The sequence below is a fragment of the Gopherus evgoodei genome, chromosome 1 (assembly GCF_007399415.2).
Source record: "Gopherus evgoodei ecotype Sinaloan lineage chromosome 1, rGopEvg1_v1.p, whole genome shotgun sequence".
NCBI classification, from domain to species: domain Eukaryota; kingdom Metazoa; phylum Chordata; order Testudines; family Testudinidae; genus Gopherus; species Gopherus evgoodei.
In genome coordinates this window covers 250,119,023-250,141,675 of record NC_044322.1, presented here as the reverse complement: position 1 = coordinate 250,141,675, position 22,653 = coordinate 250,119,023, and the positions used below count along the sequence as shown (strand labels likewise).

The following is a 22,653-nucleotide window of genomic DNA, read 5'->3' as shown; positions in this document are numbered from 1 at the left end:
ATTAGTACCTGTTCTTGCCTCCTCAGGATACTGCAGTCAATTTCTGCTATTGGTGCTTTTTAAATTGCTCCTTCCTATTAAGTTGTAACATTTTTTTACATTGTGACTGTTCAGAGATTGATATTTGAGTTTGGTTATACAGATATGCTACTGGATGAACAGTCTAGGGCATCACATTGCTTTGCAGCTTTATCGTGGTGATTTTTTGAAAGCCCACCAGTGTATGCTAAAGGTCCCATTCTTCAAGGTAATGACATTCTCAGCACTCCTTGACCTGCATGAGAGTTGTAATAGTTCTCTTGCTAAACTATTAAGGCTGGAATTTTCCAAGGAGGATGAAGAAGGCAAGTAAGTGCCTAACTTCTTAGGCTCCTTTGAAAATCCCCGCCCCATGTTCTACAAGAGAGATGAGTAGCATTTAAAAAAATAGTTTCAAAGACAGGAAAAACAACCATCAGATACCTAAATGAGACACCACTGAGATTTGTGCCTGCGAGAGGAGGCAACTCTTCTGAAAATTTACCTAATTATTTATTGTGTTTTCCTTTTGTGCTGGATTAAAGAAAACATTATTTTTAACAACCACACCAGCGTCCTGTTAAAAGAATTTGTTTTGTTGCAACACTTTTTGTTCCAAAGATGTCTGCGCCTTCATTCATCCAGCCTTCCTGAAATGAAGTGGTCACAGTTCTCTCACTAAGTGGTGCTGCGATTGCAGGATTGAGTATCTACTCTATTGTAGAAAAAATGTTGAAGTTGTACTAATTTTTTATTACACTAGGTGCCAGTACAACAGTTGAGGCTTCCTCACCCTTGATATCGAGTATGTTTTTCAGCTTTTTCATTGTTTGAGAATGATCAGACTAGCCTGGTTTCCTGATCAGATAAAAACATTTGAGGCAAATAAAAAGAAGTTCAAAGATTTTTGGCAATTAAATTATCGTAACTCCATCTGTGTGGCTATAAACTAATAGTCTGATACTACTGTGGCATACCAGACAAGGCCAGCCAGCCAGACTAAATGGATCCTGAACATTTCTCTCGGTTTTCCTTTGTGTCTAAAGAGACTTAGTGTTGATGATAGATGCCTAACAGACAGCCCTGCAGACCAGGGTCTTTAATTTAGCCACAAAACAAGTACAGGATGTGCAGTGGAAGTGTGATCTCCACTCATACTGCCCTGCAAATATTCTTCTGGGGTGCCAACATGTAATGATGTTAATCATGTTTATTTTACTAATATTCTTCATTGTGAAAACTGTTCTGCGTTTGTATAATAAATACTAAGATGAATCTCCCTTTACTATATTCTGCCCATCTTTCCAGTCTCTCTAGGTCCTTTTGTATTACTGTAGTCCTTGTGTTGTGTTGTGCTGTTGATGGGCCAGGGATTTGGCTGCCCAGAGAAAAGCAGAAAGTCAGAGCCGGCACTAAATCAGAGCATGAGGAAGGCGGAAGATGGAGAAGAGGGCAGAGAGGAAGCTGTGGAAAGAGGTGACAAGAAGCTAAGAGCGCTCTGTGGTGTGGCAGACTTAAACAATGGTAATTGTTTTTACTCTCCTTCCCCCCACTTTTTTCTGTCTCATTCACTCCATGTTGTTCCTGCTCCCTTCTCACCTCATTCTCTCTCTTCTCTCTCTCCTATTCTTTTTCCCTTTGCTAAAAGTCACACATGGAGGAGTCGTACAAATCAGATATTGAACAAACTCATTTGACTTTGCCAAGTGAAAGCTTTGTGCTTTAGGAAAAGGGCTAAGTGAGGATCCCAACAGTTTACTTCCCTTTAAAACCCTAAACTGAGCAGATTTTCTTTCTAGTTGAGGATGGTTGGATGTTGGTTGCATCTTCCTCCACACTACATCAAAGTTGCTCCTGGGTTTGCTGAAGGGTCACTTCTAGGTCATGGAATCTAATCACCAAGTTAGATCACTGGACTAGCCTCCCAAAAGCTTTCTTCACTTTTTTAAAGGCAGATACTGTTGTATCCCGTGCAGTTACCTTTTCTCACCCTGGGTCACCCACTACATTCACCTTTCCATTGTGGGCTTTTTTTCGCTGCAGTGTTAACTCAAGTTATCTGTACTCCAGTTACCTCCTCTCAAGTTAGCTTAGCTTGAGAGAGAAAGGTCACAGTGGAAAACAACATTCCGGCTGCATTAGCAACACGGTAGTCAAGTCCCAGCTGCAATAATAGCGCCATCAGCAGCAGCACTTGAGTTTTAACCCAGGCCCTTTGATGAGCCTGCTAGCTGAAATTTAAAGCACCACTCAACTCAAGCTAGAGATTTGTGTGTGTGGATGGGTGTCCAGTTACAGGCAACAGCTCAAAGTAACACTGCAGTGAAGACAAAGCCTGTGAGTGTCTGCCTCTGGCGTAAGCTGATTACCTTGATAGGGACAACACACCTCACCTCTACCCATTTTACTTCACTTCCCTTGAAAACAGAAGCTTTTGTTTCTCATACACCTCTAAGTGAAAATTACTTTTCTTTACCTCCTCCCCTTTAACTTTGTCTCTTTCTTTGAGATTGGGCAAATTGGTTAAAATACTGGAGATAGATTGTCAGACCTGAACAGGAACCCTGAATCTATGTCCTTGAACTGGCGTGACAGGGTGTGAAATATGGACCCTAAGCCAGATCTGAATTTTGTGATTAGGGCCTAGCTCCACAGAAGTCTGAATAAACTCTCTCATCCAGACAACCCTCACATATTTGGGGGAATGGGTTTCAAGGTCAGACTAACCTAGATCCAGGTTTTGCAGCCTGAGCTTGTCTTTGGAGGCACCCTCCCAACTCTCTCCAGCTGTCAGAGGCAAACCAATGCTAAGATTTTAAAGGGTGTAAGATAGGGTTGCCAACCCTTGAGGATTGGCCTGGAGTTTTCAGGAATGAAAGGTAAGCTTTAAATATTATGTCATGTGCAAAAATCTCCAAGAATATATCCAACCAAAATTGGCAACCCTAGTAGGAGTAGATTTGACCCTCCTGTCATCCTGGTGAAGATGCTGGGCCTATATGTTAAATAGGCTGAAAGTGGCCAAAGAGAAATTTGCCATCTTCTCACCATCCCTTACTCTCCCTGCCTCCATGTGAGCTTTAAGCCCCACTTCCTCTTGTCCCTACAGGAGCCATTGGGCTGTACAATATGGGACTGAGCTGCTGCCTGAATTCTCTGCTTCAGGTGTTCTTCATGAACACACACTTCACCGTGATACTACGAAGGTAAGAGATGCACAGGAGCAGTGCCCATTCCCTGAGGTCAGACTGCCAGTGTTACCTTCACTGCCTCACCTCTGTTTTCAAGTGGGAATGTCCATCCAAAGGAATGGATTATCAGGAGATGCCAGGTGCTTCCCAAATTCCCTGAGGCAGAAAACTAGGGCTCTGCAAAACACAGCAGTTTTGATTCATGAGGGCTCATTAGAGACTGAAAATAGGCCATATCTGCACATTTGTATAATTTAATCCAAGTGGGATATTTGAGATAATATATATACTGATCTAAGTATTATATTTTTCCATAACTAGGGTGACCAGATAGCAAGTATAAAAAATCAGGATAGGGGGTGGGGGATAATAGGTGCCTATATAAGAAAAAGTCCCAAAAATTAGGACTGTCCCTATAAAATCAGGACAGCTGGTCACCCTATCCATAACAGCACATCGTTTTATTCTAGTTATATCCATGGAGAATAATCCCTGTGCCAAAATATAAACCATTCACTTCACAACTATAGACATTCCACAGCTATAGGCCCAAAGCGCACAGCCTTATGCCTGCCTGGGATAGATGTTTGTTTGGGTGGACAGACAGCATGTTGTGTCCCCTCGCTTTGCTTGAATGTGTTTTGCCCCTGTATTGTGCTGCACAGAACTGGTGAGACAGGGCAGATTTGGACCCTGTACCTTTCTGCTGATCACAGTGACAGCTATTTCAATTTGTTTCCAGTTTGTTCAGCTCACTATAGTTTATTTTGTTAAAGTGAATAGTCTCTGTATATTCCCCACTATCTCCATATTTACCAGAGGAAAGATATACTCACTGACATGCTGTAGAAAGTTCACAGCGCTAACAGTGCCAGCCTATGGCAGGTCCTCTCCCCATTGAGGACACGGTCCTGTCCTTCAACACCCGCAAACCAGAGGTTTCTAGGGATAGCTCAGTGGTTTGCGCATTGGCCTGCTAAACCCAGCATGGTGAGTTCAGTCCTCTGGGGCAAAATCAGTATTTGGTCCTGCTAGTGAAGGCAGGGGGCTGGACTCAATGACCTTTCAGGGTCCCTTCCAGTTCTATGAGATAGGTATATCTTCATATATTATACACAGAGATTTTGGGGACTGGGCCTTTGAACAGGCAAGGTCTTTTCCCAGCTGGCTTCTCACCCTTGTAAAAGCTCCTGTTGTTGCAACATCCTCCCAGAGTGGATAGGGGTGCTCAGACCTGCCCTCTCCAGCAGGCTCCAGTCCAGGGCCCAATAGTAGGCAGCTGCATTCAGCACCCTGGGGTGCTAAGCAGCTACCCCCAGGCCACTTCCTACCCAACTCTCCTTTAGCTTGCAGGAATAAATCACTCCAATCCAGTCTCTGACCTGCACACTCAGTCACCAGCCTCTTCTCTCCTCTCTGCAGGTTTGCACAGGGCTGTGAGGTCAGGTCCCAAGCAGTGAGCTCCGGGACAGTATTTTCCCCTCTAAACAGCCATTTTCTCCCTTCCACTGCCTGCTTCTGAGGCTCTGCCACTGTCCCTTTTAAAGGCTTGCCTCCAGCTTGTGCAGGCATTGCAGGTGTGGCTGGGCAGGGCCACCAGAGCTGTTCTTTAACCCCTTGCTCTCCAGCATGGGGTTTGTATTCCCCATCATACACACCCAGGAGGAAAGAGACAGGATTGCAGTGCTGCAGAGATGTGGAGAGAGAGGACTTGCCAGTACTGCTGGAGTCCTGAGTGGGGCGTGGCCTCATCTGGAAGAGGTGTGGCCTCTCAAGATTTAAAGGCCCTGGCTCACCAGCTGTGGCTGGGAGATCTAGGGCCTTTAAATCAACCAGGGGCTCCTAGCTGAAGAGGTGGCTGGGAGCCCCCCGGGGCTCAGTGGCAAATTAAAGGGCCTGGGGCTCTGGCTGCCAGGGGGAACCCTGAGCTTTGCGGGGCTGGGGCAGGGATTTAAAGGCCCAGAGCTCTTGCCGCTGAGGGGAGCTCTGAGCCCTTTAAATCCCAGCTGCGGTTGGGATTCAAAGGGCTCTGGCTGCCCACAGCCGCAGGGAGTGCTAAGCCCTTTAAATCCTGGCCTCAGCCCAGCCGCTGGAGCCACGGCCGAGATTCAAAGGGCTCTGGGCTGCCTGCAGCCGTGGGCAGCTCTGAGCCCTTTCAGTCCCCGCCGTGGAAGCCGGTGCGGTCCAGCACGGCGTACTGGCTCTTGCCGCTACGCCGTACCTGACCAGACCGGCTTACTTTCACCTCTGCATAGAGGTGTCACTGATGTCTGCTTGCTAGGCTTGGTATGAGGAGTGGGAAAATGAGCAGTGAAGGGGAGGGAAGTAATCCTCCCCCCATAGCCACAGGACAGCTCCAGAGCCATTATGGCGGACCTCAGGCAAAGAGATGGTGGGGGAGGGACAGGCCCATGTTTCAGCTGGCCCCCTCCCCCTCCCTGGTGTTAAAGTAGAATGAGCCAGCAGAGGGAGCTCTTACTGCATCAACCAGGGAGGAGGGGGGCTCTGCTTACCCAGACTAGGGGGAGTTGAAGGGGGGCTGGGTGGATGTGGAGGGAGCTGCTTACCAGTCCAAGAAGAATAAGGAGATCTCCCCTCTGCTTCCAGAAGAGAAGAGGGACCTGTGCTGACTTTGAACCCCTGCTCTTTCCCCACCTGCTGCCGAGGACCGGATTTCCAGTTAGGCACAGTAGACACGTGCCTGGGGCGCTGGTGTTCTAGGGGTGCCTAAAAGTTAAAAGCGGGTTAAAAGTTAAAAAGTTAATATATTCAGCTCCCCTGTGGGCTCCTGGCATGGGTTGGTGGCTGCTGAGCATGTGGGGCTGTAGCAGGGTGAGCGTCCAAGTCAGCCCGTGTGGGGGTGCTGTGAGCCATGGCTGGGCCAGGTGGCTGCTGAAGGTGCTGGGAGTGTCCTTCCCAATCTCGGCCGCCTTGCTGCCTCCACCCTGTGCCGGGGAAGAAGGGTGTGGCTAGCACCCCATTCACTTGCACAGGCAGAGCCGGAGCGTGGCTGCTGCGCTGGGCTGCGGGAGATATGGAAGGCACAGTTCCCCCCTTGCACCTCACCTGGGGTGGCTCAGGCTGGGAGCGTCATCTGTAGCAGAGGGTCCCGTGCATTCCTAGGGAGGCTGTGTTTATATTTCTTTTGGTTTCATTTTTTACAGAAAACACAAAGGTCGTCAGTAGGTGGCAGGGGGTGGGGGAGGGGCACTGAAATGCTGTGCCTAGAGGCATATAAGCTGTAAATCCGGTGCTGCTGCTGCCACAGATCTGAGTGCCACACAGAGTACATACCCTCCAGGGGTCCCTTCAAACCCTGTGCCATCTTGCACAGTGTAAGTAATTTGAGAGTAGATAACTTGAGCTAACACTGCAATGAAGAAAAGCCCACAGTGGAAGATCTTAATACCAGAGGGACCATTGTGTGTTGGGCCCAGTCTGCAAGATGCTGAGTGCCCTCAATTCCCCTTGAAGTAAGAGAAGCTAAGGATGCTCAGTGCATCACAGGATTGAGCCCAAACATATCACTGGATGTGCATCTGGGTCTCCAGGGCTGAAATACAACCACAAAACTCCTTCTTAGGTTCTAAAATGTGCTCCGGCCAGCCTCCTCCCTTCCCTTAATCCTAGTTTGTCCTTTGTTACCATTTCCTTCACCCTATTTCTCCTCCCGGCACCCTATTTCTAACCAAGAGCAGGAAAGTGCACCTGTTGAAATTCGCTATTTCTACCACCCAATAGGAGGCTGATTTTCAGTCATGTTAAGGCCTCTTTCCACAGCTTTGGCAAAATCATTTCCTGGGCAGGGCACCTTTCCAGCTAGGGGAGAGTTGAAATAAGGGCTTTATACCAACCGTGTTCGTAGCACACAGCATCATGGGCAGGATTTTTGGTGTGTTGGGGCAGAATGGAGTGGGTGAAGGGCAGGAAGAGGTATATATGTCTGGAGCCCACTGTGCTCCAGCTAGTCTTTGTTTCCCAGGGTGGCTTAAATGCTTTTCTGGCCCATTCATTCTGCTCCAAATGCAGGGATGAAGAAACTTAGAATCAAGGCCTCTCTCTTTAAAATATGCTACCTGCCCCACTGGTTGAAGTAGTGCAGCTGCCTCCTGCTGGCAAGTCTTCTTTCTTTACTCCTTTATCGTAGGCATATAGGTAATGGTTGCCTCTTCAACTGCTGTCTGTGTCGTTTACTCTGCCCCTTTGGTTATGATGCCTAGTACTTCGTACCTGGGATGCTTGCTCACTGCTCCTGTTGTGTTTTCTATTCACAGGATCAAAGTGCCGACAGTAGATACAGAACAAAAGAAGAGTGTCCCATACCAAATGCTCTTGCTGTTGGAACAGATGCAGCGTAGCAAACAGAGAGCCGTGTATCCCCATCAACTTGTCCGCTGTCTCACTTTGCACAATTTGAAACGTAAGCAGTAACCAACCAGCCCCCGTCTGCTGAATAGGGGAAGTCACCAAGCGCTAATAAGCTCAGTGTGTCCTCTGACTCACCTCCTCATGTGTTCTAGGAATTGGAGAAATGGTGGCCAGAGCTATGCTGGCTGCAGCAGCCTGCCCGCTGGGGAAGGGCAGCTGGGCTTATTTCCAGATCAGGGGAGACCGACAGCCCTGGAGAGTGACCTCACTTTTGGCCAGGGGCTGCGATGGCTGCACGTATTCTATAGGAGCAGAATGTTTTGCTGTAGGTGGAGGCAGGCACTTTGGTTCTAGACAGAGGTGTGTGGGAGTAGAGGGAGCCAGATTACTGCTTGACATATCAGCATGATCATAGAGGGGAAGCTGCACTCTCTCTCTCTCTTATTCGAAAATAAGGCCATATCTACACTAGCATGTATGTTTGCAAAACTTTTGTCTCTCAGGGATATGAAAAAAACCAACCCCTAAGCGACAGAATTTTTGCTGGTATAAGTGCTTGTGTGCTGAGTGCTTTGCTGATGGGAGATGCTCTCCCACCAACATAGCTGCAGCCACTCGTTGAGCTGGTTTTAGTATATCGATGGGAGAGCGCTCTCCCATCGGCACAATGCAACTAGACGAGCGCTCTTACAGCGGTACAGCTTAACAAGACACTGTTAAGAGAGCTACAGTAGAGATATACCAGCAAATTCAGACAAGGTATAGGCAGGAAGGTAAGCAGTTGAGTGAGCCTACTTACGTCAGAGCTAAATGTGTCCCTTTAAGATTGAGTTGCCTACATTTAGCCTTCTCTGTTCCAATGAAAGAGAGATGGCCCAATAAATCTCATGGAGTTCTACAGTGTGGCCCACATTCTCTCTTGTCTTTAATATGGAGGAATGGTGCATAGGCGCAATAGACTCTAGCCTACAATGCTCTGTCTGGATCCGGCTGGACTACTAAATCCTGGGACCTGTCAACTCTATGGGTTGTACCTCCATAGTAGAGGCATGGCTGGCTGTAATCTTCTTAGTGGTATGCAAATTAAGGAGCAGATCCTTGTGCAAGAACACAGCCTAAGTATCTGCACTGGGCATTGGGCAGACTTGCAGGGAGATAGAAGGCAAAAACACTGTGCCGCAGGCTGTGGAGCCATTCCACAAAGCTGCCCCTAATGCACAGGTAGCCTCCATGGAACAGGGCTCTGCGCTGCACAGTATGTGTGCACTCTCTGCCTAATTCCTAAATTTTACACCCCCGTTCCAGCTTGAGCAGTGGAGCTAACAGGTTCTACTCCATGGAGAAGGGCACAGGATTTTTCCTTAAGTGTGGTTCTCAGGCATCTTCTCAATGGACTCTTTTAAGCAAGCCCTGCAGAAAACTATCTTCCACGCATCTAGGTTTGTAAATGTGCCATTTGGGCCCAGTGAGAACTCCAACTGTAAGATTCCTGCATTGTACTTGACTCCTTGAGCTGGCAAGGAGTGCTGCGGTAGCAATGTGTTCAGCCCCTGGGTTGGAAGGAGGTGCCTTATATTGTTCTGTAATGAGACGCAGAGTTTGTTCAAGAGCAACATTGACTGGACTCCAGGTGAAACTCCACACTTTCCTCAGAGGTCAGACAGATGCTTGGCATGGTAGGAGGTTGTTGAGGCTGGGGAGGACTGCAGATGAGAAAGTAGATGGAAACCTCAGGTCTCTGAGAGGGGCTCCAAGAAATGAAATGTACTGTTTGCAATGCTAATGTTGGTTGTAATGTCTCTGTTTGTCCAGTGTTTGTCCAGTATGACGCTGCTCAACTCTTCCTGAGTCTCTGGAACCTAATTAAGAGTCAGATCACAGACGGGCAACTGGTAAGTGCTCTGACTGAAAAAAGGAATGTGCCACTGGCACCCTAGAGATTCCACAGCTTTCCCTGTTCACTAACCTTGGTTCTCTGTGAGATTACATTAGTCACCTCCATCCACCTCATCTGGCATCCTGCTACCAAGCAATCCTGCCTCTCACCTCCCAGCCACAAGGAATCTTGCAGTCATGGGCTTTGGCAATTCAAGTCTCAATTAAAATGTATCTGTACATCTTTCAGACCACACCAAGGTGGTAATTCCCTTTGTGGGAGAGACTGCTTGTTAACAGGAAAAAACATGTTCCTTTTGCAAAATTGGTTTTGGTTAACTCATGTTTCTTCGTACCTCAAATGTACATAAATATTGTTCACTGTTATCTTTAAACAGCCCCCACCTCTTGCATTAATGTCTGTCAACTGTCTCTAATATTCAGTAATGTTTTACATGTTATCTGGATGGTAGTTCCCCCCATCGGAGGCTCCTAGGCTAACAATAAACAGTAATGCTGACTTTCCTCCACACCAGTAGCACAGTTTGTTCATGCAGGTTCAATACAAAACTGTACGTATAAGTGTCTCACAGTTAAGGCCCTATTGCTACCGTAGCCTATGTAATCTCCCATGGCGTTTATATCAATGGTTCTCACCCTTTCCAGACTAACATACCCCTTTCAAGAGTCTGATTTGTCTTGCGTACCCCCAAGTTTCACCTCACTTAAAAATTATTTGCTTACAAAATCAGACATAAACATACAAAAGTGTCACAGTACACTATTACTGAAAAATTACTTACTTGCTCCTTTTTACCATATAATTATAAAATAAATCAATTGGAATATAAATATTGTACTTACATTTCAGTGTATAGTATATAGAGCAGTATAAGTCATTGTTTGTGTGAAATGTTACTTTGCACTGACTTCACTAGTGCTTTTTATGTAGCCTGTTGTAAAACTAGGCAAATATCTGGATGAGTTGATGTACCCCCTGGAAGACCTCTGTGTACCCCTGGCTGAGAACCACTGATTTATATTGCCCTCATTTAAATGCTGCAAGGTACTCTCTGTCTAGGTAGATGAAAGATCTGGTTTCAAGTCTTAAAGAAGTGACTCTGCATTAAGTGTCCAATACAGCCACTGTCACACCTGCCCAGGGAAAAGCATCAGCTGGGTGGTTCATATCCATGGGCGGCAGGCTTGTATAATTTTTGGTGGTGCCCAAGTGGATCCGTCCCATCCATAGGATGCCTACCCCTACCTTGTGCTTCAGGGGGACTTGGGGTCCAGGGTGGCCTGGGAGGTTAGCGGGGTCCCTGGTGCCAACAGCAGAGAGCAACCCTCTCTGCCCAGCCTCTTCCCACACCGCCCCCACTCCACCTCTTCCCCGAAGCCCCTGCCCCTGAGCAATGCCGGGAGCTGGCAAGGTTGAGCGGAGTGGGCTGGGGCCAGGTCACTCACTGCTGCCAATGCCAGGCCCCCCACTAACGTCCCAGGCTGCCCTAGCCCCCATCATCCCCTGAAGCACAAGGTAGGGGTAGGCACCACCATGTTGTGCGACAAAAACTTGACAACATTACTGGATTTAGTGATGGACAATGCGGGCAGGTGGGTATTATGTCATTCAATCATTCAACCCATAAAGTTGCACACATTTTGCCACACTGAAAAAAACCAAAAACAGTAACCTAGCTTATAATAAGAATAATAAATTCAACTCATATAATTAATGAAAAATGTGTGTATACTGTATATGAGATTATATGAGAAATGAAAATGAGCTTGCTTTGGGATTTTACAAGGTACTTATATCATTTAAACACATTTGGTACCTTGAATAATGATAATACTTCTTGCAAATCACATAAATAGGGAACCCATGGTCCCCTTCCCTCAACCCATTGCAAAGGCACAGGGGTTATTGCTGGCTGCCCTAAGGCTGCAGAAAACCATATAGGCAAAACATATGGAAAGAAGAGGATCAATGCATACAGAGGGCTGAAGGAGACTCCCATAGTGCATTAATTAACACTTAATAAATACATCAAAATTAAATACATTACAGAGATAAGAACCTGTAATGACAGACTTCACTTCATGAGAAGCTCCAGAGCAAGAAGACACCGAGGGAGTAATGGTAGGGGCAATCCTAGGGAGACCAAAGGGGCTGGTAGAGGGAGCAGATAGAGAACAAGGGTAGAGGCAGAGTCACCACAGGGTTAACCCAGTCTTCTGCCTCTCCCCTCTCTGTGGGTGGAAACACTGATCACTATCACTATAGGAGGGAACAATAGAATGGAATGCCCAGAAGAATGAATGACTTGAGGACAAGTTCCTGAAGGGACCCTTACCCTTGCAGAGCTTTTCTGGCTCCAACATTTACATTTCTATACAGGGTGGTTTGGCCCACAGAAATAAAAATCTGCACATCTTCCATGTGTTTTTGGATCAATGGAAAAAAACAGGTTCAATTCATGTGACTTTTAAAATTGCCTATGAAAATATAAATGGACTTCTTGGCAAAAAAATTGTAAGTTTTCTTACCGGAAAAGTCACAAACTGTCTGGAAAGGAAGAGTAGACTGAATTACTTGCCTCAGTGAAATTAAATATCTAGAGAATTGCTGTGTCTGTGATGATGATGACCAGGGCTTGCTCACCAGTGGCACCCCCTTCCCGTGCTGTGGAGGCACAGCCAGGCAGGCTGCCTCTGCAAGCAGGCACCCTGCCTCAGGTGCAGCTCCCATGGGCCCTGCTGGCTAAAAGACTGGGAGCCTCCCGGCCAATGGAATGGGCTGGGCTGGGGGGCAGAAGGCAAAGGGGGAGATTGAAGGGAGCTTTGGAGGAGGGAAGGCAGTGGGGGAGGGGAGTGGTCTGGTACAAAGAGGAGGGCTCTCTGGAGAGGAGTGACAGGGGCACAGGGGTCATTGGGAGTCTCTCGCGGGGGCAGAGGGTTGTGTGGGTCTCTGTGGGGTAGGGGGCCGTGACGGACGGAGCCAGCTGCAGCCCAGGTCTGCTCTGTGGGGGGTGTTGCTATAGTCCCCTCAGGAAGCCCCCTCTGTCTTGTGTATTTTATGCCAGCCCCGGGGTGCCCATCGTTGCTCCTTGCCCCTGCCCATGGCTTCATCTGTCTGTCCCCACAACCCCTGGCTGTGTCCGTGTGTCTGTTTGCCCCCACAATCCCTGGCTGTGTCCTTGTGTCTGTCTGACCCCACAACCCCCGGCTGTGTCTGTCTGCCCCCAAAACCTCCCGGGCTATGTCTGTGTGTATGTCTGTCCCCACAACCCCCGGCTGTGTCCGTGTGTCTGTTTGCCCCCACAATCCCTGGCTGTGTCCTTGTGTCTGTCTGACCCTACAACCCCCGGCTGTGTCTGTCTGCCCCCACACGCCCCCGGGCTATGTCTGTGTGTCTGTCTGTCCCCACACCCCCCCGGGCTATGTCTGTGTTTCTGTCTGTCCCCACAACCCCCGGCTGTGTCCGTGTGTCTGTCTGCCCCCACAACCCCCGGCTGTGTCCTTGTGTCTGTCTGTCCCCACAACCCCCAGCTGTGTCTGTCTGCCCCCACATTCTCCCGGGCTATGTCTGTGTGTCTGTCTGTCCCCACAACCCCTGGCTATGTCCTTGTGTCTGTCTGTCCCCACAACCCCCCGCTGTGTCCGTGTGTCTGTCTGTCCCCATAACCCCCGGCCACCGGCTGTGACTGTGTGTCAGTCTGACTCCTGCTGTTCACTCTCTGCCCAGGGCTGGGAGCCGCTGCCTGTGGCTCCCTCCCCCTCTGCTGTGGAGATGTGGCCAGGCAGCTCTGGCACCGCCCCCTGCGGCTCCCATTGGCTGGGATTCCCAGCCAATGGGCTGTGAGCCGGGTCAGTACTGGGGCCTCTCCGGGGATGGGGGAGCTGCCACTGAGGTGAGAGTGCCCCACATTGCCAATCCCTGGCGCGGGGACCCTCAAAGCACGGGGCGTGGGGCCCAAACATTGGTGGAGCTGGCCCACCTTCAGGAATACTGGTGGAGCATGGGCACCACGGGCCCATATAACTCGCCGCTTATGTTCATATCCATTTCTTGTTTTTTCTACTCTTCAGGCTGACAGGTTGACCACGCTGTACACTATCAGGGTGCAGGAGTATCTGGTTTGTCAGAAGTGCTCCTTTGAAACAAAGAGGGACAGCAACATGTTAACCCTCCCACTCCCAATGTTTAATTCCTGTTCTCAGCGACTGAAGACACTGGTAGGTTCAACACTCCAACACTCCGCACTTAATAGGAAGAGTCCACTCCATAAGGCACAGGCGTCAACTTCCGGTGCCTTTCCTCCTAGGGGCTGTAGCCAGTGTCTGTGCAAGGGATACTGACCCTTCAAGTGATGTAAAACTCTGTTTATCCCAGGTGGATTTACAGGCGAAAGATTAAGCTCTTGAGGCTCCTTTCTGAAAAGCGTAGGGGAAAATTCTGGTGTCCTGGCTAGGATTCCCCTCTCTGGGTAAAACACCTCCTCTAAAAGCTCTCTGTGCTTATCAGAACTTAGATGCAGAAATACTGCAATTGCCTACAGAGTCCTTGTACTATTAATACTGCAGTACTGTGTTTAGTGATGCTCAGATGCTACAGTGACGAAGGGGTCGTATAAAATGTTTAGATAGATAGATGCTATGTTGTTCAATGATATTTGGATTCAAAGGGCCTGATTCTCATTTACACTAAGGCTCCTTTGCACTTCTGTAGCAGTGTGCATTTAAGGGATCTTAAAGAGATTGTAAATTACATTTACACTTCAACACCTTTTTCCTGAATCAGCAGTCCTCCTTATCTCTTCAACTGGTGCAGTTGTCCCAGGGACCAAAGAAAGGAGGGACACCTGTTGAGATGAATCCAAAGATTTGCTTCTTAAAACAGGAATTTCGGTAGGAGTTCTGATACAGCAGAATCACAACATACGTGTGTGTGTGTGTATATATAGCCCCTTGTGGGCTAGGAGGGGTAGTAGCAGGGCTTGAGCTGTACCGGAATACTCCAGAATGCCATTCCAGCATGCCGGAAGGGCGTTCCCATACTATTTCTTTAAAGACTCCAACACTGGATGGTAGATAAAGTGGGGATTATGAGCATTTTGCCACTGACTTCAGATGGGATCGTGATGAAGCCCTAGGGTAAAGGGGAAGATTTAGAAGGCCAAGGTTTTCAAAAGTGAGCAGTGATTTTGTGCCCCTCAGTTTCTGGGAACCCAACTTGAGAGTCCTGAAAGGCACCTGATTTTCAGAGGATGAGTGCTCAGCACTTTCCCAAAATCAGCCCCCTTTGAGGCTTCTCCAGCTGGGCCCACAAAAATGAAGGCATCCAAAACCACTAATCATTTTTTAAAATGTAAGCCAAAATGTCCACAAATGCAGTTTCATGCTCTTAGGCCATGGCTACACTGGTGCTTTACAGCGCTGCAACTTTCGCACTCGGGTGTGAAAAAACACCCCCCTGAGCGCTGCAAGATACAGCGCTGTAAAGCCTCAGTGTAATCAGTGCCGCAGCGCTGGGAGCGCGGCTCCCGGTGCTGCAAGCTACACCCGTAAGGGATGTGGCTTACGTGCAGCGCTGGGAGAGCTCTCTCCCAGCTCTGGCGCTCCCACCACACTCACACTTCAAAGCACTGCCGCGGCAGCGCTTTGAAATATCAAGTGTAGCCATACCCTTAGTGTAGGGTTGCACATTCCATTGTGCTTGACCCACAGCCTTTCTAACAGAACACTCCTTAAACAATGTGCTGGCGTATGTAAGAACAATGTTTTGCTTAAGTTACGCCCTTCGTTCCTCTGCTGGAAAAGAAAATGAAACCAGGTTGTTGGGATTTGAACTAAACAGAAAGCATAACTGGAGCTCTGTCTTGGCCTGTGTAGACTAGGAGACTTTTTTTTTTTTTAAATGAAGTAAGGTAACTTGATGTGGCTAACATGACTTGAAACACCACCTAACACCGTACACACAGTTTAACTCTTTAAAATTGTGTTAGCTTGTAACCTAAGAGGGAGTCTAAAATTACAGTACAACAATATGACAAATAGAGGGAAGCAGGAGAGGCAAAAATTAAACTTTTAATGCGAAAAAGAAGCAAAGGGGAAAAAAAGCCTTTAAAACCAGCCAACATGCCTTTTGGGTCTCTTTTATTCACAATAAAACAACAACAAAACCAATTGATTTTCCTTTGCTAGACACATGAAATACAATACCTTCTGAAGGTTTGCCTTGAAACTGCAGCCTTTGAAATGAAGCAGAAATAGACATGTAACTTCTCAGAAGAGTTCTATTTGGCTGATAGAATCCTTCTCTGTGTTTCTAGGAGGATTCCCTGTGTTGCTTTTTCCAGCCTGAACTGCTGACTGACAACAACATGTGTCTCTGTGAACACTGTGAAAGGAAAACACCATGTCTGCAAGTAAGTGAGTGTTTCCCTAATTCTGCCTAGACATGGAATTGCCATTGGGGTGGGAGTGCTGTCACTGCAGGCGTATAGCAGTGCAGTGAGGCTTAATTGGAAAGACAAGCTATATTAATGTTGCCAAAATAAAAGAGAAAGACCCCTCAAATATCTGTCAGGATGAGTATAACCCATCCAAGTTAGGATAGTACCACCCAAAGTCTCCTTTGCAGGCCATTGCCCAATAGGGACATTCCCTATTAGCATATCTCTCACCCATCCTGCATTTTGTAGGAAAGCCACACTATTCTTGTCACCATCCCACCATACTGCACTGGGCAACTCCCATGCCTGCCTGTGCCTGCTGTGATCCCTCTAACAGGTACTCTCCTCCATCCCCTCCTGTGTCCTTGTGTAATAGGCAGAGGGAGCAGATACATGAATAGTACATGCTTCAGGGTAAGGATAGTAGACAGAAAGTGAAGTAATGCACAAAATGACATCTTAAGGCTGAGCCTCTGAATCACACCAAAGATGAGAAACTTGGTGATCATGGCTCCATTATGTGTATGCATAATCCAATGTGTGTGTGTGCGCGCGTGCCCCCAAACAACTGTGCCTGTATTTCTGACCTACAGCTCTTCATGCTGTTCCAGTTCTAGGAATAAAATGTGAACAAGTGCCTTATATATATGCCTGAAGCTGAACTATGGTCTTCTAAAGTGACAGGTTGGGGGAATTAATCCACTGTTCCATTCTCCACCCTAATTGCAGTCACACTGATCTCAGCATCTTCATCCGTTCTTGATTCTTTAGTTTTCAGTTCAAGTGTTTATTGCTTTGCAGGGCATGAGGCTAGCATGTCTGCCACACACCCTTACCCTTCACCTAAAGCGCTTCTACTACAGGAAATCTTCCTGGACTCAGAAGATTAGCTACTGTCTGCCTTTTCCACAAAGCCTTGATTTCAACCAGATCCTGACACAAGAGCAATGTCACCCAGATGCCAAAGAGAAGGTGAGACATTCTCATCCGTTGCACTTCGGGGAAGCAGATTTCCTTCTCTTTTATTCACTCAGTTCTCACAGGAAGAGACTTGCAGGTCAAACAGACATTACCCTCAATGTTCTCCATCTTTCTAATAGAGTTATGCCCTGGCCTTTAGCTATACCTGATGGTGTTCTACACCTGTGATTTTAACCCTTTGCACTATGCAACTTTTGTGCTTAGACTTTGCTAAACCAGCAAACCAAGACAGTTGCTACCAGGGCCATCTACCACACCGACCTGACTCAGAAACTTATACCTTCCTTTTTCTGAGACCAGGTTGCACGGCTGTCTCAGTACTGCCTTATTTCCAGCTTGCTACAGAAAAAATCAAGGCACACTCCCCTTATGTCTTATTTAATCACAATGGTGTCTGAGAGACAAATCCTGCCTTGGCCTGGATCCCGCTCCCCAACTTTATCAGTACTGAAGCCTCAATGAGCAGCTGATGTTTCACTGTGTGGGAGGCCAGGGTTTGGGGCATCCACTCACAGCAACCTGTACACTGGTGAGTGCCATGGAACTGTGTTTAGCAGGGATCCATCTATGCCACTGTAGGAGGGTTTCATCTCAACAGGACAGGGACAGAGCTGGTGGATATATGTGTCTATGTGGAGCTGCTGGTCAAACTTCCTGCACCCCTCAAGTCATGAGGGAACAGCAAGGCCTTGAGGTTGCAGTTCTAGCTGCTGACTGGTTTTATTGCTGTTCCATAGTTTGGTTTGGAAAGGAAAATTTCCTTGCTTCCCACCACCTAGTCTCCAGGATACTTCCCTGCTCACAACCAGTTTCTTCAGATTGTGTGGAGGAACCAGGATTTGGCTGTAAGAACAACAGGAAAATCTAATCAAGTTGGTGGTATTTATGAAGCATTTAGAGCCTTGGTATCCAGGTGCCTGTTTGGGAGAACTGAATAGTTAGGAAGAATACCCGTTACACAAATCTGAAGAAAATGATCTTTATCATCCAGACAGGGCCATCATTGTCTTATCGCCTTACTTGACCAGGGAGAATGTTTCACCTTCTCCTGAAGGAAATGGACTTCTGTTATGGGTGTTTGTCTCTGCTCATCAGCCAGAATTCGGTCTCAGCTGCATTGACAGTATCTCTTTGTGGCTCATTTTAGGCAGACTGGCAGTATGATCTGTTTGGTGTTGTTGCTCACTCCGGATTAGCCAGCTTTGGTCACTATTGCGCCTACATTCGGAGTCTCACAGAAGGCAAATGGTACTGCTTCAATGATTCCAGTGTCTGTCAGGTGAGGAAACCAGACCCACAACTCTTCTGTTTTCTCTGCTGTGCATTCTTTTGATCTCTAGCTATGCCTACAAAAAAAAAGCACCTCTAACTCAAATTGATGTGTGTGACTGGACTGGTGCTGAGATCATTTTTCCATCCCATTCCCTTATGCTACAAATGTTGGTGGATGATTTGGTGCCAGTGAAGAAGAGGGACCAGCCACAAGAAGTGTCATGCTTTCCTCTGAGCTACTGCAGAGAATTCTTTCCCAGGGGTCTGGCTTTTGAGTCTTGCCCACATCCTCAGGGTCTAACTCAGGGGTCTCAAACACGTGTCCCGCAGGGTTATTTTCTGTGGTCTGCAAGCTCCTCGTGCCCCCCCCACTGCCCTCCCCCAGCGTTTACCTAGAGCGGCTCTGGCCCAACGTGCACCAGTCAGGGCAGGCTCCCTGCCTGCCTGCCCTGTCCCCACGCCGCTCCGGGAAGCGGCTAGGACCTGGAGAAGAAGGGGCGCAGGGGTGTGTGTGGTTGTTGCTTCAGGCACCGCCCCCAGCAGTTCCCATTGGTCGTGGTTCCCTGTTCCCAGCCAATGGGAGCTGCTGGGGGTGATGCCTGAAGCAACAGCCACACACACCCCTGCGCCCTCCTTCCTCAGGTTCCAGCAGCTTCCTGGAGCAGGGTGGGGGCAGGGCAGGCAGGAAGCCTGCCCTGCCCCTGGTGTGTGTTGGGCCGGGGCCCACCCCCTAACTCCTCCTGCAGCTGAACCCTCTGCTGCACCCATCTGGCACCCTGACCCCCTGCCCTGAATCCCCTGTGGCATCCTGCACCCCTCCTGCACCCCAACCCCCTGCCACACCCTGCACCCTGACCCCCTGCCTCACCCCTCCTGCACCCCAGCTCCCTGCCCTGAGCCTCTACCACACCCCACATCCCTCCTTCACTCCCTGGGGGCAGGGAGGGGGTGGAGTTGCGGTGGGGATTTCAGGGAAGGGCTTGGAATGAGGGTAGGGAAGGGGTGGGGAGATGTTATACTAATTACATTAGACCAGTAAAAACCAGCAGGATCTTATTAAAGGGGACAAGACAAAGATGGCACATTTATTATGATAATTTGATTTATGACTAATAACTAATATCTTAATTCTTATACACACACACACACACACACACACACACACACACACACACACACACACACACACACACACACACACACTATACCTAATACCTATACACACACACACACACACATTCATCAGGTGTTCTGCAGCTGCTGCATAGTTACCAGTCCTGAAGATAGCTCAAGTTCATGGCTTGATTTTGCAGCTTGGGTTCGTAGCTTGTGGCGGCTAACTGGCCAGGAAAGCCGGGCACAAGGCTGAGCTGGATCTCTGTTGGGCAGGCACCGATGTTCTTCCATGTTGGCAGCAGAATGTTACCCAGAGTCTCTCATCTCACCCTTCTTTTTTATAGGCTTTTAGTTTGGATTCAAAGTCTATAGGTCTTGCTGTGTCACGCTGCCTCTGGGTTTAGATTGATCACCCATCAATTGCAGGCGTGACTTTCAGCCTTGAACCTGGCTTTCATCTTCCTTCGGTTATTCTGTTGTCCTTTTCTTTTTAGGGTGGATGCTTCTTACTTTGTTTAGGGCTGTTGTCTAGGTCTTTAGCCGTTGGTATTTGAACTTTATCTCATCAGGACAGGCTGGGGCTGGAGGTTGATTCTGTCATTCATACATACCTCACTCACACATCTAAACTAAACTAATAAGATTACAGCAGGGTTTGCAAAAATGAAGGTTGGAGGAAGCTTTTACAAAATGGAGTGAGTGTTTTAAAATGGGGTTTGAATTACAATATGGCAAACAGTGAACAGAAGTTACAATGTAGGCAAGTGTAGTGAATGGTGAACAGAAGTTACATTAACAATTAAAAACAATTTCATTTATCAGTTCTACAAAGAGGTGGAGCAGGGGCGGGGCCTCATGGAAGGTGTGGAGTGGGGGCAGGGCTGAGGGCAGCGAGGGGGAGGTGTCAGTAAATGCGGCTCTCGGGCCAATATACTAGTCCTCATGTGGCCCTCATGGTCATTTGAGTTTGAGACCCCTGGTCTAACTGATTTCCATATTAGGGGTTGGGCAGGAATCCCCTCCCTCCCCTCAAGTCAGATTGGCAGAGCCCCTGGGTTTTTTCTCCTTCCTCTGCAGCATGGGGCACAGGCCACTGGATGGTTTGAATTAGAGTAAATGATGGATTCTCTGTAACTTGAAATCTTCAAACATGATTTGAGGACTTCAGTAACTGAACCAGTGGTTATGGGTCTATTATAGGAGTGGGGAGATGAGGTTCTGTGACCTGCAATGTACAGGAGGTCAGACTAATGATCACAATTGTCCTGTCTGACCTTAAATTGGAGAGTCTATGATGTGTCTAACCAGCATTCAAGAGTTCTTACCAGCACTCTATGTATTTTTGATTCACTGCAGGTATTGTGGGATGATGTCAAATGTACCTATGGAAATTCACATACCCACTGGTAAGGGGGTGTATCTTTATTTTATCTGATGCTGCTCTGGAGTAAGGAATGGGGTTGGTGGTATGGAAAACAATCTGAATTGTCTTTGTCTGAGGACACAACGTCTCACATTATGGCCATGTTAATACACTATTACTTGGCTGTAGTAATACTGGACAGCTATAGCTGTGTGAGCAAAAGCCATCTTCCATTGTTCACCCCGCATTACGGCCCAGCCCATAAAGAGAGTGAGGCGCTAAACACTTGAGGACCCTGTCAATCAGAGTCTTTCTTGCTCCTCCCTCTGCACTGATAAATCATAAGAGAGCAAAAGGTTAAGCAAATCCATCCTGCCAATATAGCACCTTTACTCAGTCACCATTACAGTGCTATCTGGGGTGCAAGGGAAGGATGAGGTCACTTGACCTTGTGGTAGGACAACTGAAAGAAAGCTAACCCTGGAGAGCATGTCTAACTACAACCCGCCTCATACACACATTTGTTTTGCTCTTTTCTTCTGCTAGGGGTGAAACTGCCTATCTCCTGGTTTACATGAGAAAGAATCCCCAGTAGCCTCATCCAGGCCTGCTTCAGGGACCTGGGGGCTCTATGTGGGCCCCACCCTATTTATGGAATCTGACAGCCGTGCTCCAAGAAGACTATCAACAAATCCATCAGTACAGCAGAATAGGAGACGTGAACTCAGTTCAGCAGCGACACGTCACTGTGTATAGTGTGTGTATGGGGAAATGGAAAGGTTCTGTGGGGGAATGTGACCACCCCCTGTGTTGTCTCAGCCTCTGCCTCCTGGAACTTGATATATATCAGACAACAGAGAAGAGGAACCACTTCCCTCTCCTGCTCTCTGTCCCATGGTGCCCACAGAGCTTGCAAACATCCTCCCTGCCTGAATAATCCTCAGTCAACTTAGTAAGTGTTCAAATCAAGACCAACAAAAGGAGAAACACAGTTGGGATGCTCAGTCCTCAATGCGCCACCAGGGTGGGTGGCACCAGGGTGGAATGGTGGTTGGGGCTGGATCACCTCAGTTAACAAGAAGTTGGAGAATTATCAGTCACTTTTTGTGGGGGGAGGGAGGTAAATGACATGCCCAAATTGCCTTCCCCTTGATATGCACATTGGAGGTTGCTGCTATTTCAATGCACCCCCAGCAGCAGCAAGCCGCTGTTGCGGATGCACTGAAGCAGCAGCAACAGGGTCTGTTCCCACTCTCCCCCCCCAGCCTGCTCCTCTCACTCACCCCTGGGGTTCTCGGGCTGAATGGGACCCCAGGGTGGGGCTTCCTGATCTCTAGGGTGACCAGACAGCAAGTATGAAAAATCGGGACTAGGGGTGGGAGGTAATAGGTGCCTTTATAACACAAAGCCCCAAATATTGGGACTGACCCTATAAAACCAGGACATCTGGTCACCCTACTGATCTTGAAGATGCCCCCCTGACTTGCCCCCGGGGGTGGTCTACAAAGCAGGCAGCAGGAAGTGCTGGGGCTCCAGCAGCAGGGAAGGAGCAGCAGCCCCATGTAGTGGGGTGGGTGTGGGTGGGTGGGAAGGGGAGAGCTCTGCCAGATGCCCTGATGCATCCTCCCTTTCTGCACTGCACAGACACACATCCAGGGGAAGCCGCTGCCTCTCACTGCTGGGTGTCCCAGTGAAAAGGGGGTCTGAGAAATCTGGGGGACCTGTGTGCTGCCCCCTCCCAAGCAGTGCCTCTGCTCCTCCCCCCCCCCCCAGATTGCCATTGTCATTTTCTGGTGGCTGCTGCACAGAAATTGTCATTCTCACTCATGCCTGCTGCTGCCAATGACTGTACTCTGCAGACTGCCTCTCAACCACGCTTCCTAGTGCCTTCTAGGCTGTGCAAGAGGGAGTGGGTCTATGAAGAAAAGCATCTTAATCAGCAGAAAAAATCTTTATACTATGCCACATATTTATGACCTCCTTGTGCCATTGGTTCAGCTTGCACATTGGC

At 48.2% G+C, this 22,653-nt stretch overlaps 1 protein-coding gene and 1 long non-coding RNA gene across 3 annotated transcripts in view; one reads left to right on the top strand and one right to left on the bottom strand.

The window, feature by feature from the left end:
* Positions 1-22,212, top strand: part of USP18 (ubiquitin specific peptidase 18) — a 28,359-nt gene extending 6,147 nt beyond the window's left edge. The window contains exons 2-11 of one of the 2 annotated variants that reach the window (XM_030542665.1): positions 1,327-1,542; positions 3,128-3,224; positions 7,484-7,629; positions 9,390-9,469; positions 13,545-13,691; positions 15,788-15,883; positions 16,712-16,882; positions 18,039-18,170; positions 20,636-20,685; positions 21,189-22,212. In XM_030542665.1, the coding sequence (XP_030398525.1) occupies positions 1,380-1,542; positions 3,128-3,224; positions 7,484-7,629; positions 9,390-9,469; positions 13,545-13,691; positions 15,788-15,883; positions 16,712-16,882; positions 18,039-18,170; positions 20,636-20,685; positions 21,189-21,237 (1,131 nt within the window). In that variant the 5' untranslated portion in view covers positions 1,327-1,379 and the 3' untranslated portion in view covers positions 21,238-22,212. The remainder of the gene's footprint in view (positions 1-1,326; positions 1,543-3,127; positions 3,225-7,483; positions 7,630-9,389; positions 9,470-13,544; positions 13,692-15,787; positions 15,884-16,711; positions 16,883-18,038; positions 18,171-20,635; positions 20,686-21,188) is intronic. The other variant, XM_030542674.1, reaches the window with a different exon arrangement.
* Positions 3,305-6,342, bottom strand: LOC115639872. The gene is made up of 3 exons (XR_003997759.1): positions 6,276-6,342; positions 5,777-5,936; positions 3,305-3,386 (listed from the first exon to the last, which is right to left on the bottom strand). It is a non-coding gene; the product is annotated as an uncharacterized LOC115639872 (long non-coding RNA).
* Positions 22,213-22,653: the final 441 nt, after the last annotated feature.